Raw genomic sequence first — 18,060 nt, 5'->3', positions numbered from 1 at the left:
TCTGACATGGACTGCGAGTGCAGAACTAGAATACAGGAGGGCAAAATGTACATAGAGTACAGTTTATGTGAATCTATATCTGGCTATCCATTAATGGTGCATTCATAAAAGAATGGGGTAAATATCTGGTTAGGAATGGGGTAATAGTGATCCACCCCAATTGCAAGCTATAGACAAAGCAAATTTACTCTCTCTTTATCACACATCATCTCTATTTTTTACCTGTCTTCCAATTACTTAGCCTACTGTAACTTTCTCTTTAATGTTCCAGCACTCATTTTGGAAAAGTGCTGCTCCTATACTCAGCATGTAAGTGCAGGCAAGTTTGGCAACTCATGTGGAGTTGTGGGTACATATCTATTTTACTATTAGAGTCTAGAGTATAAGAGCCGAAATCCTCTGCATAAATTTGGAGTGGTTTTGATTCGTAAAATGCGCAGTAAATATCTAAACATAATTCTCAATTAGTTGCCACAAATCTCAAGTTACATGTTTAATGTATGACAAATAAATTAAAACAATTTGATCAAACAGAGTGAAAATGGAACTACTGTTGGCCCTAGTGACACAGAACAAAAAGACTATTCCTAGTCTCTTTATAATTCTATAAGCAAAACCTTAATCCTTAGAAGACAGACAAACCTAATCCCAAATGGGGTATGACCACAACAATCATCATAGGGAACAACCCAAAACTATTTTAATGTAAAAAGAATGCAATTCAGTTGTGTACAGGTTGCCAGGAACATTAAAGAAACTGACCAAAGATTTCTTTAAAGGGAAATTATCTTGATGAAAAAGTGGCAAGTTTCTTTATTTTAAATAAAAAACACACAAAACATCAACATAAAATCACATCATTACATCAATATGCACATGATGTCAGCTCTTCTTTCTCTCTCCTAAAAAGGGTTTTCTTTTTGCCATATTTTCCTCAAGACAGTACCTTTAGCAAACAGATCAGTGAAACCTTTGCTTTTCACCCATCAGGGTAGATGTTGACTTTTGGGCCGAGTGCCTCCCATTCCGGCGGCGAAGAGTCCCCGACCTCATTTAAATTTGGCAGGCAAAGCTGCAGGGTGCCAATCAAGCATCCTGACACAGCTCACCAGACTGAAGCCTGAAGACCGGGCCAGAGCTGCCGCCAGCCAGCTAAGTTGTTGGGGGAGGAGGGGTCCCAGGGCGGTAGCGGCCCAGATTATTTTTGTGGGTCCCGGAAGATCATTCCTATTTACGTCATAGGACTCCGATTTTCATATTAAAAGGGGCCTATCGCCTGAAGTAGGTAGGCCCTTTGGACAGCCGGCGGTAGGCCTCTTTTAAAATGGAGCTGGCCGTATCGCCGGTGTTAACGGGGCGGTATGGCTACTGACCCCATTTTGAGGCCTTTACTATCCCGTTAACAGCAGGCGAGGGCACTCAAAATCGACCCCATCAACTTTCCTGCAACAGTATCACGCTGTAATCAAATGCCCTTCAGTCAACCACAAATAACCTTTATCATCAAGGCTGGCCAGTCAGGTATTCAGAGATAAGGAGCTGTGCAGTTATCTGGAGAACATAGACTCTACCAGCCAAGTAAAATTAAGTCTTCCTTGAATTCACAACAAAGTAGAGAATTATTGCGATGAACACAATAGGCAAAATCAATAGAATCAACAGTATGTGTGATCGCCTGGATCTGAGACTATAGGAGACCACAATCTGACTGATGCCATTTTCATGGCAACGGCAGTCATAGTTGCCAATTGCATTCCCTGTTACTAGTAGTCCTGTGCTGTGGTAATCAAAGGTTATGTTCTTGTTAGGAGTCAACCAAGCACATCCGGCTACTGAAGACGAGGGCTTGCAGTTGAGCAACACGTCCGAATGATGATCAACGACCAGAATAATTTCTTCTGCAGCTTCTGAAATACAAGAAAATATTATGGCAGCACACTTCCGAATAAAAAAAAAGTTTTAAATCGTTGAGCACAATTCATTTTAAATTTGTCTAAATTAACTCTTTGCTCACCAAAAACTGTTTCTTGAAATTTAATCAGATTACCCGAATCCTAAAAGAATTAAAACCCACCTCTGGTATAGGTGAAGAGCTAGTCAGTAGGACAGGGAAGAGCTGCAGTAGGGCCATGAATAGTTTTCCCAGTTCCACAGTAATTACCAAAATAAATATATTCAGAAGCAAATCCATTTGGCTTTGAGCTAATACATAATTTAAATTTGTAAATATCGCATTACACAGCAGTAGGACATGGGTTAAAAGACTAGGCCCAAAAGAATCAACTACCCAAATTGGCCTAATTTTCCCCCCTGTCCAAACCCCTCCCGATTTGAATCAATCAGGCATGACATTTGGTTTGACCCTCAAACCTGAGGTGTGCTTGAAGTGTTACTATCGATCTCTTGGGTCTAATTGGAACTGGCATGAATATTAAAATATGCTTGGGATCTCAGATATGACGGGACAATGTCCAACAAATGACTAACTACTCAACCCAGCTTCCCCAAGAAAGAGCAAGATCACCTCGTCTAGCTGGGTTGAATTGGAACCCAGCTTGTAGAGAGGAAAAGACAGCTTTTGGATTTGCTGCACTAGTTATTCCCCATCAGCGAGACAGTTATTCCCTCTATCTGGCTGGGTTGCCCAAAGAGGTATTTTTTTCCTTTAACTTCTTCCTATATAGTGCTGCTTCTGATGCTATTCCTTTGTAAGGGATTACTACTCCACAACTGCCACCAACCTTGCTCAGTGATCCACTGTCAGAGAAGGCACTTTGGACAGTATGGGTGCAGACAGTTTTTTTCTCATTTCCATGGGAATGACGTCCCATGTGACACCATTAGTTGCATTACCAATGTCAGGTGGAACCTGCACAGTGAGTGTATGAGAGTTTGGACTTCAAAGACAATTATTCTGTTTCAGAGTGCTTTACTAGGGAGTTCAATGCTCCAGAGCTTTGCTTTAAATCATTGGCTAGCATGCTTGGTAACATCCATACAACCCAAGTGACAGTCCAGCTCATTACCTGTCTGTGGTGGGCACAATGCTGCAGCACTGCCTTTCTTAATATCTTGTAAGAAGTCACTGCAAAACAAAAGAAACATCCAGATTCAATCCGACAAAATAGAGCCCAGTATCACCTCCATTGGACCACCTCTCGTTAGCAGTCTTTCAGTCATCTCAGTATCTTGCATACACTGGCCATTACCTTTAACTGAGTGGTAAACATTGAACTTTAAAACCAGCAGAGGAGGGACCGGATGACACAGTGGGTTAGGCATTGAGCTTCAACCTCAGACCTTAAGCTTCAAATACAACCCACAATGACTAAGGATCCAAAACTGTCCACAATTCAGCATAAATTGCTACTAAATTTACACTAAAGTAAACAGTCTAAAATCAGAGGTTAAAAGGATCAATGGTGTGAGAATGGAAGTTATATACTGGTGCAGTAATGGGCACTTTGAAGTTGGCGTTAAGGCACACTGGTTCAGACGAAGTGCCTGGATTGTAATTCAAGCTACAACTGACTAGATCTGCCACGACCTTGACTGGATGGGGCCAATAAACCTAGGCCTCATTGTCTAGGCACAACTGCCAGTAAAATGATGCTCAGGAAACAGTTCTGCCTGCTAGTGAGGGATCTTAGCACAACCAACTAGCAACACTAATCTCATATCTCCATCTAAATCGGAGCACAGCGTGCAAATTAGTCTCCAGTTGGCAATCAATTGCATGAAAGCAAGCTGTAGCTTTCTCTACAGCGGAGTGAGACCTACGGGCACAAATTGTTCAACATGAACAATGACAAGCTCAGAAAATGCTGGAAATACTCAGGAGGTCAGGCAGCATCTGTGGAGAGAGAAACAAAGTTAATGTTTCAGGTCAATTACCTTTTGTCAGGATTCTGATGAAAGGTCATCGACCTGAAACGTTAACTCTGTTTCTCTCTCCACAGATGCTGCCTGGCCTGCAGAGTATTTCCAGCATTTTCTGTTGCTGTTTCAGATTTCCAGCATCCGCAGTATTTTGCTATTGTATTAGTGTTTGGTTCACTGCCACTTCTCCTCTAGGAATGCCCACCTTGAAGAAGTTCTGCTCTTCTCTCTGACGAGATTTCCGTTTGTCTCTTTTACCTTGTTCATCTTCATTGCTTTCTCTCTCCCTTCTCGTGTTTGATCAGGTATCTACAAAAACTCGCTTTCACAGCCACATCTGTTTCCTCAGCAACTGTCTCCGGCTCCGACTTATTCCACGTGGATTCCAACTGAAATTCCACCCTTCATGTTTCGGGTCCAGCCAGGATTACAGAAATCTCCAAGATGTTCCTCAAACTACTGCTCTCGCCACATCCTGAGATCCACGTTCAACGCCATGCATCGCCACATGAACACTCTCGACCTCTCTCTTCAGCAGCACCGACTCACTCTATCTCAAAGCTGTCCTGGTCCGCAGTTCCATTTCATCCTTCGCATCACCCGGCACTTTAACAAAAAACTATTTTTCTTCCTTTCAGGTGTCAAGGATATGAGTTCTGACGAAAGGTCATCGACGCAAAACGTTAACTCTGTTTCTCTCTCCACAGATGCTGCCTGACCTACTGAGCATTTCCAGCATTTTCTGTTTCAATTATAAGCACAGGTCTGTTTAAACCCTGGTCTAAGTGCAATTCTGGTCCTAGGATAAACTCCAGGAGTAAATATGAAGCAAGGGACTATTACTTATTTACACTAAGTGATACTACGGTTGAAGGAAGCAGTGACTGCTCTTGTCACTCACACACTGCTCCCTCAATGTTAATATTCAGAATAGAATGCCCCCCCAATTGGAGACAATTGCCTTGCCTTGCTCGAGGAGGGATGGGCTCATGTGTTTGCATTTACAGTGCAGTTAACTCAGCAGATTTTAATTTCCTGTGCTTCATAGAGTGACTGACTGTGCTCCATAGATGCGCCAAAAGTTAAATCTATGGATTTAATTGCAGTACAAATGCAGACAAGTCCCTCAGGTGAGGAACCCAACTATTTCCACCACATTACAATTAACGATTTAAAAAAAGTCTGATTCAGACAACGGCAACTCCACGTTGTAAAAAAACCTGAAGTTTATGTTTTAAAGGAACGTGATCTTAGAAAACTTAGCTAATTACCTTTCTTCTCCAGAGGATATTGATGGGATTAGATGATGATGCTTAAAAGCACCTTTCCCCCTACACACACACACTCCAGTTTCTTTTCCAACTTATTCTTACTGACGAACAGTTCAGTTCGCCAATGTCCATAAATTATATCTCAGCATCCTTTAGGGGGAAAAAATGCCAGAGAAACTGGAAATAAAACAGGAGCTTGATCTTCTATTGAGTGGAATGTGCATTATATAAACAATAAAATATAACAAAGCATTTTTCATACTCCATTTTAGCCAACAGATGTCATAACAGGTCAGTTCACCCTGACTATCCCAGTTCTCCCTCAGTTCTCTTACTCAAACTCCTGAATTTCCTTCACTGTCCTTAGCAAGTTTCCTTCAGTGTCTTTAACATCGATAACATTCACATTTACTTAGATTTGCTTCTGTTCTTTGAATCTATATATTTTTTTCCAAATAGGCCCCAGTATATTTTTTTAAAGGAACATTAACTATTAGTTTTAATCTGAAATTTGATTATTTTTGAGACGAGACAAAATGTTTGAAATTTCTTTTGCAGTAAATAGTTTTGGGATGGAGCACGCTCATGTGGAAATCACTAAAAACGAAAGTGGCAAGAATTTGTTGGCATTATTTGTTCAAAAAGATTATTTTTAAACTAGCACAGTTTAACGAGTCGTTAGACCTGAAAAAAACAAAACTGAGATCCACTTCTAAACATGGGTTGGTGGCAATGGCTCATGTCTGGGAAGGAGGCTCCTTCCCTGGTATACTGGCAGCAGGGTGTAAACCAGACTATAAAGGTTGAGCTCAATTTTACTGTTTCACTCACAGCAGGGACCACACTGAGTAAAGAGCAATGATTGCACATCCACTGCAAAAAGCTTCGATAAACCGTTCTTCGCATTCTTGAGGCATCTTCTGCTGGCACTGGGAGTCGTGGAGGTGCCCTTTCACCCCAATGGACGAGTGCCTGTCTGTACGGTGTGCCGATCCTTGTTCGGCAAGTAGTGAAACACGTTGGAGAACTACTAGACCCTTCTTGAAAAGCATATCATAGAATCATACAACATAGGAGGTCATTCGGCCCAGCGTGCCTGTGCCAGCTCTTTGAAAGAGCTACCAATTAGTTCCACTCGCCCCCTCCCCCCACTCTTTCCACATAACCCTGCAAGTTTTTCCCTTTCAAGTGTATATATCCAATTACCTTTTGAAAGTTACTATTGAATCTGCTTCCACCACCCTTTCAGGCAGCACATTCCAGAACATAACTCATTGCTCCTCATGTCCCTCCTGGTTTTATTGGGCAATTGGGACCCCGATTTAAAATTTAATGTTTCTGCACGGGTTTCCAAGGGGTTGGGAAACTCGGCAGTGAAAGGGAAGCGGGAGCTGCTGGCTCCACAAGTGCCACTTTCAGCACTTCTTGTAGGCCAGGAGGAACAGGAGTGCTCCCCCCAGGCCCCTCAAGAAATCCTTCGGCCTCCCCCCCACCGCCACCTCGCTGGCCTCCCACCAGCCCCCCAGTCGCCGCCAACACCACCCCCACCCCAGCTCTCTGTTCACCGGCCTCCCGCCAGGCTCCCTGATCAAAAGGCCTACCCCAGCGCCTCCCCCCTGGATTGCTGGCCTCCCCCCCCGATTGACAGGGACCTTCCCCAAGGGTACCCAGCTGTGCCTCCTGCCATGGGTTTGCACTCCCGCCCACCAGCCAGTGCTGCCCATTTGGCCGGCTGCCAGGCGGGAAATAGAGCTGAAAATGTTAATGAGGTCCTGTGTTAAGTTAGGCAGGACCTCCATGTCCCCAGCCTTGCCGGGTTCTTCAACTGTTTTCGGCCTCACCCGCACCCTCCCCGCCTCCCCATAAATATCGGGGCCATTGAATCAGTCTGAATAGTGGCACAATTAATGGTTACTGACACTGCACCCTCATGGTTCACTTTTGTGCTTTTGTTTGTTTTCCCTTATCCCAGAGTGAGAGTTCACGACCGACTGACACATTCATTCTTACCTGTTCGAAGAATGTTTCTCGTATAATGTGCATCGAGATGCTAGCTTACTCCAACCACAGTAGGGATCCCGGGCAAAGATACAGTCATAACAGGTCTTGTACTGGTCACAATCTGCCACTGCAACCTGAATAACTTCACTGGAAGAACCAACATACAGAAACCCCTAGAGGAGGGTTGAACAGAACACTGATAATGTCTCAAAGCCAACCGGTACTGAACCCAACCACTACCTTTCATAACATTGCAGTAACATCTGCTCTTTTATGTTCAGTTTTTACCCCTCCTGTCCTGATGGTGGTGACATACTGTGGTATAATTCCACAGCAAGCCCAAGTGGCTGTTCTTAACATGTGAACCTGGATAATGAGTTTCAGCGGCCTATTTGCCCATAGAATGGCATCACAGCCAAGCTTGATCCTGCCCTCAATCAATGTCCACTGGACAGCAATCAGCAAGCAGTAACCCGGAATGATTCTTTCCCTCCCTCCCTCCCTCCCACCCACCCCCAGCCCATGGCTGCTGAGGCCGATTGCAGTGACCCCGGTGGTGTTTTTAAAATTCATTTCTTGGAATATGGGTGTCGCTGGCAAGGCCTGATATTATTGCCCATCCCTAATTGCCTTTTAGAAGGTGGTGGTCCTTCTTCTTGAACCGCTGCAGTCCAAGTGGTGGAGGTACTCCCACTATGGTGGGAAGTTCCAGGACTTTGACCCAACAACAATGAAGGAACAGCGATATATGCCCACGTAGGGATGGTGTGTGACTTGGAGGGGAACTTGATGGTGTTCCCATGCACCTGCTGCCCTTGTCCATTTTATGTGGTGGCGGGCACGGGTTTGGGAGGTGCTGTCTCAACCTACTTTGCCCTGGGGATGAAGAAAGCCAACTATTAATGAACAAAAATTGAACTTATCCCAATGAGGACTATGGCCTTATTTTCAAAAGATCTGCAACTCCACAGGTAAATTGGGAACTCCAATGTTTAATTCCGATTCCTTTGTGTTGACAGGATTTTCTTAATAAGGCATGTGTAATTTTCCAGAAATTACAGCAAAAAGTTTAAAGACTTTACAGTAACTGAAAAGGATTACCCTTCAGAATAGTTGCAAATTTTCTCTCATGTGTTTGAATGCAGTTGATCTCCAAATGACCCTTTTGCACGAAAATGGCCACAATCTACTTTTACATCAGCCAGTGGTGTAAATATAATAGATACATTTTTAATTTTAGGTTCAAGGAACAACACGAAGCAGACTGCTCTTGCGCTATAAAGGAGAACAATCATTGCGGCATTTAAAAAGTGCTTTTTTCCCCATTTTCTTTGAACACTGAGTCAGCAAATTGGGGATTCAAGTTGCACTCCAGGTCTTCAGTCAATTTAGGACGAAACCAAATTGGGGGCAATAGTTAATACTGAGGAGGACTTCAACAAATTACAAGGAGACATTAATAAACTTGCAGAATGGGCATATAAATTTCAACACAGATAAGTGTGAGGTATTACATTTTGGTAAGAAAAATAAAAAGGTTACATATTACCCAAAAATAAGAATCTAAATGTGGTTGTGGAGCAAAGGGATTTGAGAGTACAAATACATAAATCACTAAAAGTAGGGACGCAGGTTAATAAGGCCATAAGAAAAAAAGCAAACCAAGCATTAGGTTTATTTCCCCGAGGGAAAGAATTGAAAGGTAGTGAAGTTATGCTAAACTTGTATCAAACCTTGGTTAGACCACACTTGGAGTACTGTGCACAGTTCTAGTTGCCATATTATAAAAAGGCTATAGAGGCATTGGAGAGGGTGCAGAGAAGATTTACAAGGATGATACCAGATCTGTGAGGTTATACCCATCAGGAAAGGCTGAACAGGTTGGGTCTCTGAGGGGTGACCAAATAGAGGGATTTAAAATTATGAAAGGTTTAGATAGACACAGAAGGCTCGATTTTGTCATTGGGGCGGGCTGGGGTCGTGTCCTCCGCTTTTTGTGTTATCCGCCCGATTCCAAATCGATGTGGGAGAATGATGCGATTTTCACCTAATTGGGCAATTGAGTTCCAGCGTGTGGGAACCCATGGCCCAATTCGTTTTTTCAGTCTGAAACTCGCCTCCGATGACATCATCATTACTGCTGCATTTAAGGTCTGCAAGAAGCCTTCTTCTGCAGACTGCTAACCTTTTGGCCTTTGCTGTGAGGGGGACCTGGAGGCAGAATGAGCAGCGGGAGACCCAAGTCTGCTCCCAGATTTGATGATGTCGCCCTGCAAGCTTTGGTGGAGGGAGCAAGAGCTAATAAGGACGTGCTCTTCCCTTATTCAGGAAGGAAGAAGCCTCCCCAGCAGATGAAAGCTGTGTGGATCCAGGTGGCCCAGGAGGTCAACTCATTGTTGCTGATCCGCAGAACCTGGCTTCAGTGCAGGAAGAGGTTTCATGACCTTCGGCGCACTGGAAAAGTGAGTATGATTTTCCCATCACCTGCAATCTGATCCCCATTGCCTCTCCTCACCAGCACTCAGCTTTAGCAACCTCTTCCTTCAAATCCCTGCACCCTTACCCATTCCCTCTCTCTCTAAGGTCACATTCACCTAACTATTCGACTATGCAGCCCTCACACTCCCTATCACTGTGATGGTATGAAAACAACTTACAAAACACAGGGAGGGCCCTTGGTCTTGCCACCTCACTCCATCTTTGTCTCCTTCTAAGCATCTATGCTATGGATTCTCTACACTCACTCCTTCATTCTCACTCAAACTCCACTTGTCTCCCTCATTGCAGGAAAAGAGAGCTCACAATAAGAGGGAAAGAGTGAGGACAGGAGGAGGGCCACCCTCAGTAGCTCCTTGGGAGGAGGCGGTCCTGGAGATCGTGGGACTCGAGGACGATGCGCAAGTGGGAGTCGGACAGACGGTCGCATCACAGCAAGCTGGTGACAGAATAGTTTTTCATCTCTCTCATTGGCATTGCATGAGTCACTGATAATAATTCTGAAGCTCTAACAGATGGACTTATGATCATCTGCAATATGCAATGTGCATGTAACCTTAGCCTCACATCTCTGACTCTTACCTTTACTCCCCCACAGGACCATCACAAGCACCCGTCCCCACTATCCAGGAGGAACAGCCTGAGCATCCAGACTCCTCAGAGGAAGCTGCAACCTCTGAGGGTGCAGCGTCAGCAGAATTCAGCCAACCCAGCACCAGCGCAGGCACTCACACCTCGGTGGGACCATCATGAGATAGAGTAGTGTTGTCACCTGGTGTATCACAGCTCACAAGTGAGCATCAGCAAATTGTGGAGACAGGGACAGCAGTGGAGAGTCCTAGCCGGAGGGCGCAGGACTCTCCCAGCTCGGCTCAGCTGCATGTCAACCCTCTGCCTCTGAGTCCATCCAGAAGAACAGCGGTGCTGGAAATCCAGGAACAGGTGCAGGAGTGTCTGGCAGGTTTTGTTCCAGGGTCGCTGCGAGTGTGGAGCGAATGGAGGAGTCCATCGCGAACATGAGCAGAGCCTTTGTGGAGTCGTTGGCGCATGAACGCAGCACCACGGAAAGGATGGCAACCTCCGTGGAAAGGATGGCTACAGTAGACGAGAGGATGGCTATGGCCATGGAGGAGCTAAGTCGCCAGAGTGTAGAAAACATGGTGAGTGTTCAGAATAGACTGACATCTCTGGAGGAGCGATGGTCAGCTATTGAACAGAGAAACCAGACCTTCATGGAAGTCCTTCTGAGTAGGACTGCCAGTGCAGATACGGGTCCCCATGGCCCCCCTGATGTATAGCAAGGTGCTCTCAATCCACTTGCAAGCGCTGAGGTGGACCTGACCCATGAGAGGGATGTTGGTGGCAGAGAACAAGGAAGTGGGGGCTCCTCTTCAAGCACTCACACTTCCATGCCACTGCCAAGTCCTCGGTCAGAGCCCCACCAGAGTCCCCACCCAAATGAGATCGGCGTCTCAACCCCTGCACAGCCGCAGGAGCAGCAGACTGTTGCCGAGCCCTCACAGGTTGACAACCCCAGAGGATGCCCGCCAAAGGTGTCGAGACACGAGCAGCAAGAAAGTGAGCAAGGGGCCTCCACATCTGCTGATGCCAAGGGGGAACCACCATGTAGGAGCACGGGCAAGAGAAAGATACTGCACAAATAGTCACAAGGTAGTCACTTGGGTGAAATGTGATGTTTAATGTTGAAAAGCCATCAGTTGGTTATTGTAAATAAAAATTCTGATGGCAACTGCTGCAGTTGTGGCATGTGTCATTTCGCTAATGGGACTTCCACATTGAGGGCTTAGGATTACTTGCAATTGTCAGTATGGTGGTCAGAGTGCTAGGAATCCGCAGGTTCTTCGCCGTTGTCGATGGTCTGATAAGAAGGTGAGAGACAAAATTGTTTGATTGTGCAGGCTAAGCAAATCTGGCCAAGATGAGTGCGTCACTTGCATCCCGGGCAGCAATGTGATCGCATGCTGGCGCCTTCTGGCCTGTGCAGCTTCAGGTGGGTGAGCAGCAGCTTGGCACTCCTGCTGTTGCTGCTGCTGTTGGTGTTGCTGTTGTTCAGGGTTTTGCTGCTGCCACGGCTGGTCTTCGTCCGAATCTGATGTCCAGGAGGAAAGGAATTAAATGGTTCCCATGCTTCTGGTATATGCCACAGTTGAGGAAGCGCTCAGTCAAGGTGGCGAGAGAGGTTTCCCAGGAGGTCACACTGGTGATGGGTGTCAGGCTCCAAACTTCCACAGCTATGGTTATGCCTGCTAAAAGTTCCCCCAGACCTAAGACAACAAAGTCCTGCCAGCTGCAAATGATGACTGATCAAATCTCCTATTTAATGGTGGAGCTGCAGCTGATAGTCAGCAATCCAATTGTGCTACCGCCAGGTTTTACCGTCGTGTTTCAGAGGAGGTGTGCATCACGTCAGAAAAGTGTTAAAATCAGAAAGGCCTCCCAAAATGGGATTATAGAGGCAATTCAGTGGTTGTTAAGGGCCTTAAGGGCCTATCCCGCCTCTTGGAGGCGGGACCAGAAACCACGCATTTGGGAAAATTGCTTGGAGGCGGGGTCGGGCCTGCCCGCCACTTTTTGCAATTTTAACACCCCACACGCCTCCATTCCCGCCTCCTCGGGCCTGGCAAAATGGAGCCCAGTGTGTTTCCACTTGTGTGGTAGGGCAAACTAGAGTCCATCAATATAAGATAGTCACCAAGAAAACAAATAGGGAATTCAGAAGAAACTTCTTTACCAGGAGAGTGGTGAGAATGTGGAACACTTTACAACAGGGAGTGGTTGAGGCGAATAGTATAGATGCATTTAAGGGGAAGCTGGATAAGCATATGAGGGAGAAGGGAATAGAGGGTTATGCTGATAGTTAGATGAGGAAGGACGGGAGGAGGCTCGAGTGTTGCATAAACACTGGCATGTACTGGTTGGGCCGAATGGTCTCTTTCTGTGCTGTACTTTCTGTGCTGTATATTCTATGTAATTTTCTATGTAATAAACCGGGCATCGGGTTTCCTTCCTGCACCTTCAGAGGCAGTTGTATAGAAACTGAGACTCGTGATTGTTTTCATACCTGATGGTGCTCCAGGTTCTGAATGGGCTGAGCATTTTTGAATAATTTCTTCTCCTCAATGATGTGACTGCCGGAACCAACCAATACAGCTTTGTGCAAACGCCCATCACCTGTGGATGGTAAAGAGGGGCATGGTTTATACAATCTAAAGAGGAAAGCCAGAGGGTTGAAGAAATATCAGTCGGCACTGGAGCACCACTACTCAACTTTAGAGACAGTCGAGCACACCATCCTCCTCCAAAGCCTCTCCTCCACTGTCCAGCTCAGTGGGCCTGAGCTCACTTGGTTCTACTCATACCTATCTGATCATAGCAAGAGCATTTCCAGCAATGGCTTCTATTCCAGCCCCCGCACTATTCGGACTGGAATCCCGCAAGGATCTATCCTTGGCCCCTTCCTCTTTCTCATCTACACAGTATCCCTTGGCAACTTGTCCATAGGCATGGGGGTCACCCTCCACATGGGGGTCACCCTCCACATGTATGCTGATGACACCCAGTTCTGCCACTTCCCCATTCCCATTGCTCCAGAGTTACGAGTCCTTTCTCTCCTAGGTATTACACACTGGCAATTTTTTCCTCCCTCCGTTTCCCAGCCCTGAAACGCTGAACCCACCTGTCCCACTGCCATTCCAACCGAAATCAGCTACCTCAACATAAGCCAGTGATTGATCCGGTCTCTATTGCTCAGCACCACACCACATATTATATTTATCCTCAGTCATTGGGGATGTTGAACTTTAAAAAAAAAACTTACCTAATAAGGTTTTTTGCAAGTCAGTGCAGAAAGAGATAGTGCTGTGCGACTGTGGAATTGGGGGCTTATGCAGGAAAGCAGAGCTTCCTCGGGGTGGGCAGAACAGCAGGCGAGACCTGTGGCTGGACAGGGTTGGAGGTCGAGCTGTCTGTTTATTTTGCAGATGGCCCGATCATCTCTAGATGAGACCTGGTTGCTGATCTGGAAGTTCAGTTAGGACGATTAATATATGCAAAATGCCAGTGACAATGACGAGGCATGAAATTCACACTAGTCGGCTCACTCAAGGCTACCAAGCCGTTAATTGGGTTACTATACATTTCAAAGTACTGAAAGCTGTTTGTCAACCAGATACATATTTACTTCATGGAGACTTTGACTGTGACAGCGCTCGTGGTGCTATTACAGTCCTAGTCTTGCAGAAGAAGCAGTCTGATACCTACAATATCACCAGTCCTGAGTCACAGAAAAAATCACAGTGCAAGTTGCATGGAAAGACACAAGGAACAAAATATACAACAGGGATGCTTTGGGCATCACAGACTCCTGACACCAACATGTAATCTTCACCCTCTTTGCTCGTCAGGACCCTGCACTCATTGGCTGAAAATCCCAATCTATACTGGTCATTTCCACAACTGGTTCATTGAACAATCACCAAGAAACCAGGCTCAAAGGGGAGCCGGACGCACTCACTTGTTCCTAGGAAGAGAACCTCGTAAGTTCCACCTGGTGAGTTCACATGCACTGCGACAATCTCTGAATACTGTGCTGTTCTGGTCACCAGCCCCGGCTGATCGTTGATTGGGTGGACAGCTTGGTGCATAAGAGGGTGGCTTCGGCTGAAGCTCAGCACGTCATCTGGCAAGAGCAGTGAACTCTCAATTGAATGGTTCCTATGCCAGTTGGTGATACACTAACAAAAAAAACAGGGAACAGTCAAGAGTCAGGATTTTCAGTATTAGGCTTCTTCCCTTTCTCTAGCTTTGGCCCAATAACCAGAAGGCATCATAAATAGTGTGTGGTTTGGATGTACCCGTAGACTGGCAATGGCGTCGTGGAGATACAGACACCGTTTAAGTGTGTTTGTGGACATGTGTGTGCATGAATATACCACTTAACATACACACAAGTGGGTGTAAACTTACCCATGTATTTGTAGATGTGCACACATGTATGTACCTGAATACATGCTTGGTAGTGTTTGCACTTACTTGTGCTAGGTTATTTTTGTGCATAAATGTATGCATACAGGTGTTTACCAATATGAATCTATTTGTTCCCATATGACACCCATTTGCTTGTTTCTTTATCTGTATGAGTGCATTTCTACCCATGTTAGTGTCGGTTTGCCTGTATGAGTGTATTTGTACATGTGTGAGAGACTGTTTGCCTCCATTATTTTAGAAAGGTGAGAGTGAGAAACCAGGAAATTATAGACCTGTTAGTCTAACCTCTGTTGTGGGGATGTTATTGGAATCTATAATTAAGGACAGAGCGACTGCGCATTTAGAGATACTTGAGCTGATTAGAGAGAGCCAACATGGATTTTTAAAGGGTAGGTCATGTCTAATGAACCTAATTGAATTTTTTGAGGAAATAACTAAAGTAGTAGAGAGGGGAGTGTCTATGCATGTAGTTTATATGGACTTCCAGAAGGCATTTGATAAGGTTCCACATAAAAGAGATTGTTAGCTAATATTAAAGCTCATGGAATTGAAGGCAAATTATTGACCTGGTTAGGAGATTGGTTAGGCGGTAGAAGACAAGAGTAGGGATAATGGGTATGTACTCGAATTAGAAGGAAGTGGCTAGTGGTGTCCACAAGGATCTGTGCTGGGGCCTCAACTATTCACTATATTTATTAGCGACAAAGATAACACAATAGAGAGCCATATATCCAAGTTTGCCGACGACACAAAGATTGGTGGTATAGTAAAGAGTGTAGATGGGTGCACAGAATTACAAAGGTACATTGATAGATTAAGTGAGTTGGCAAAACTGTGGTAGCAGGAATTCAATGCAGGTAAGTGCGAGGTCATCCATTTTGGACCAGAAAAGGATAGATCTGAATAGTTTTTAAATGGTGAAAAACTAGGAACAGAGGAGGTCCAACAAGATTTAGAGGTCCATGTACACAGATCACTAAAATGTAGTAGTCAGGCACAAGCAATAATCAAAAATGCTAATGGAATGTTAATCTTTATAACTAGAGGGCTAGAATATAAAGGGGAGAAAGTTTTTCTACAGCTATACAAAGCCCTAGTTAGACCTCATCTGGAGTACTGTGTACTGTTCTGGACACCACATCTTATAAAGGATATATTGGCCTTGGAAGGAGTGCAGCACAGATTCACTAGAAGGTTACTAAGGCTCCCAGGGGGAAAAATTTGGTTGCTTTGCGCCTCCCGTTAGTGCCCTAAAAGGGCGCAAAGTAACTAGTGCCCGGGTACGGTGCTGCCAACGCCTCCCGTGAAATTTAGCAGGCGGCGGTAACCATTAGCGCCCCGCGCCGCCAGCAGCAATGGCGTCATCGCCATGCGCAGCACCCCGGCTGCGATCTTCGGTATCGCACCGACTTACCGCCGGACACTATGTCCAACGGGGTCAGGGGGGCCTACCTGCAACCAGGATAGCACTAATTAAAGGCAAGGTGCCGGGCAGTAACTTTTGTTGCTGGCCACCTGCCAGCACCTGCTCCTGTTGCCATCCCCGGCCCCCACAACAGCCCCCCCGTGGAGTGCCGGCTGCGCTCCCTGAGCCTGGCACTCCTCTTGAGTGCCGGGCTCTTTTGCTGGCACTCTGATCCCTGGTGGCCCAGTTGGGTCCCGGGTTGCGCTGCGCTAGGCCCCTCCCCTTTAAGAAGGGGAGGAAGGCCTGCAGTACTGCGGCACGTCGCACCGCGATATTCCCTTGCAGCGCCCCAACAGGGAGGCGGGGTGCTTCCAGTAGCGCCCCACTTCCCATTTGGGGCGCTACCGATGAATTTCGGCCATGGGGGCACTAATTTTTTCGGGGCGTTAAAAGTAGCGCCCTGGTGAAGTTAGCACCCCAAAGGGGGCGCGACTCAATTTTCCCCTCCAAGGGTTATATTATGAGAAAGGTTTACATAAATTAGAAATAAAAACAGAAAATGTTGGCGAAACTCAGCAGATCAGGCAGCATCTGTGAAGAGAGAAACAGAGTTAACGTTTCAGGTCGTTGACCTTTCGTCAGAACTGGAAAAAAGCAGGAAATGGAACAGATTTTTAAGCAAGTGCAGAGGCTAGGAAAGGGGGGAGGCTTGTATTCACTAGAATATAGAAGGTTAAGGGGTGATTTGATTGAGGTTTTCAGGGTTTTGAAAGGAATTGATAGGGTAGATAGAGAGACACTATTTCCGCTGGTGGGGGGATCTAGCACAAGGGGACAGAACCTTAAAATCAGAGCCAGGCCATTCAAGAGAGAAGTTAAGAAACACTTCTTCACGCAAAGAGTGGTAGAAGTGTGGAACTCTCTCGCACAAAAAGCAGTAGATGCTAGCTCAATTAATAATTTTAAATCTGAGATCAATAGATTTTTGCTAGCCAAGAATGGTTTGGAGCCAAGGCTTGTGGGTGGAGTTAAGATACAGATCCGCCATGATCTCATTGAATGACGGAACAGATCATGGGGCCGAATGGCCTACTCCTGTTCCTTTGTTCCCAAGAGTGTATTTGTAGCCATGTGAGAGTCTGTTTGCTTGTACGGGTGTATTTGTTCTATACATACCAGAGTGGAGATGAAATTGCAGTTCCAGTCATGGATGCTCTTCATGAATTTATTGACAATGGACAAATCAGTCAAAAAGTAAACAAAATGTTTCATGAATTTCCACAAATATTCTCTGGGCTTTTATAACATCAGACGGGACAACGACAGTGAAATTAAAAAATTGTCAGATGCATGAGTGACCTTTGGAACTTATTCCCCTCCTCTTCCTCCTCCCCCTCCATCTTTTGCCACCATTTTTCTACCCTATCTCCTGAATATGTTGACTCTTTGTTAAGGTACAGTTCTATAGTTCCATCAGTGCCTCGCCCAAATGGTCATCCTCATCTATAAGCTTAGACAGGAAGTGTCAGCAGGCTATTCAACCAGGAGGAGGGGAATCACAGACGAGTCTGATCCTGTCCTCACGCACTGAGCCTTTCCAGCAGGAGTCCATGGATTATGATCAGAGTGGAGACCCTGATCCTTTACCCTCTCTCCCTAATCCAGGAGCACCAAAGTCAGTTGTAGTATAGACTGCTGAACTTTCTGGTTACTCACTAGGGACCCATCACGACAGCTAAACAGACTATTCTTATTCATTTATCCAATACATTTGGGTTCTTACAGCACTAGGTCTTGGCGATGGAACTTGACCTTTATACTGATCCAAGTAGAACAGTCAGGATTGTATTCTTCATATGGTCCATCCAGGGCTTCATGGATGCTTTTGATGCTGTACACACACACGGCAGACACAAATTCACTCCTAAAGTTGAAACACCAGACACAAAACACAGGAACAAAGTTAAAATTACAAAGGAGCCAACACTGTAGGGACTGAAA

At 45.5% G+C, this 18,060-nt stretch overlaps 1 protein-coding gene across 1 annotated transcript; it reads right to left on the bottom strand.

Annotated features, from left to right (window-relative positions):
* Positions 1–480: 480 nt before the first annotated feature.
* On the bottom strand, positions 481–18,060 carry LOC147113981 (semaphorin-4D-like; the record flags this gene model as incomplete). The annotated part of the gene is given in 7 exon segments (XM_085996177.1): positions 481–1,907; positions 3,027–3,085; positions 7,161–7,324; positions 12,730–12,839; positions 14,182–14,401; positions 17,843–17,883; positions 17,886–18,060. Coding segments are annotated over 7 exon segments (1,092 nt in total), but the record flags the coding sequence as incomplete, so codon positions are not given.

Source organism: Somniosus microcephalus, chromosome 8 (assembly GCF_052327205.1).
Source record: "Somniosus microcephalus isolate GS21.2 chromosome 8, FLI_Smic_1.0, whole genome shotgun sequence".
Lineage (NCBI taxonomy): Eukaryota > Metazoa > Chordata > Chondrichthyes > Squaliformes > Somniosidae > Somniosus > Somniosus microcephalus.
The sequence above is the reverse complement of the archived record's forward strand: the minus strand, read 5'-3'. Positions and strand labels throughout refer to the sequence as shown.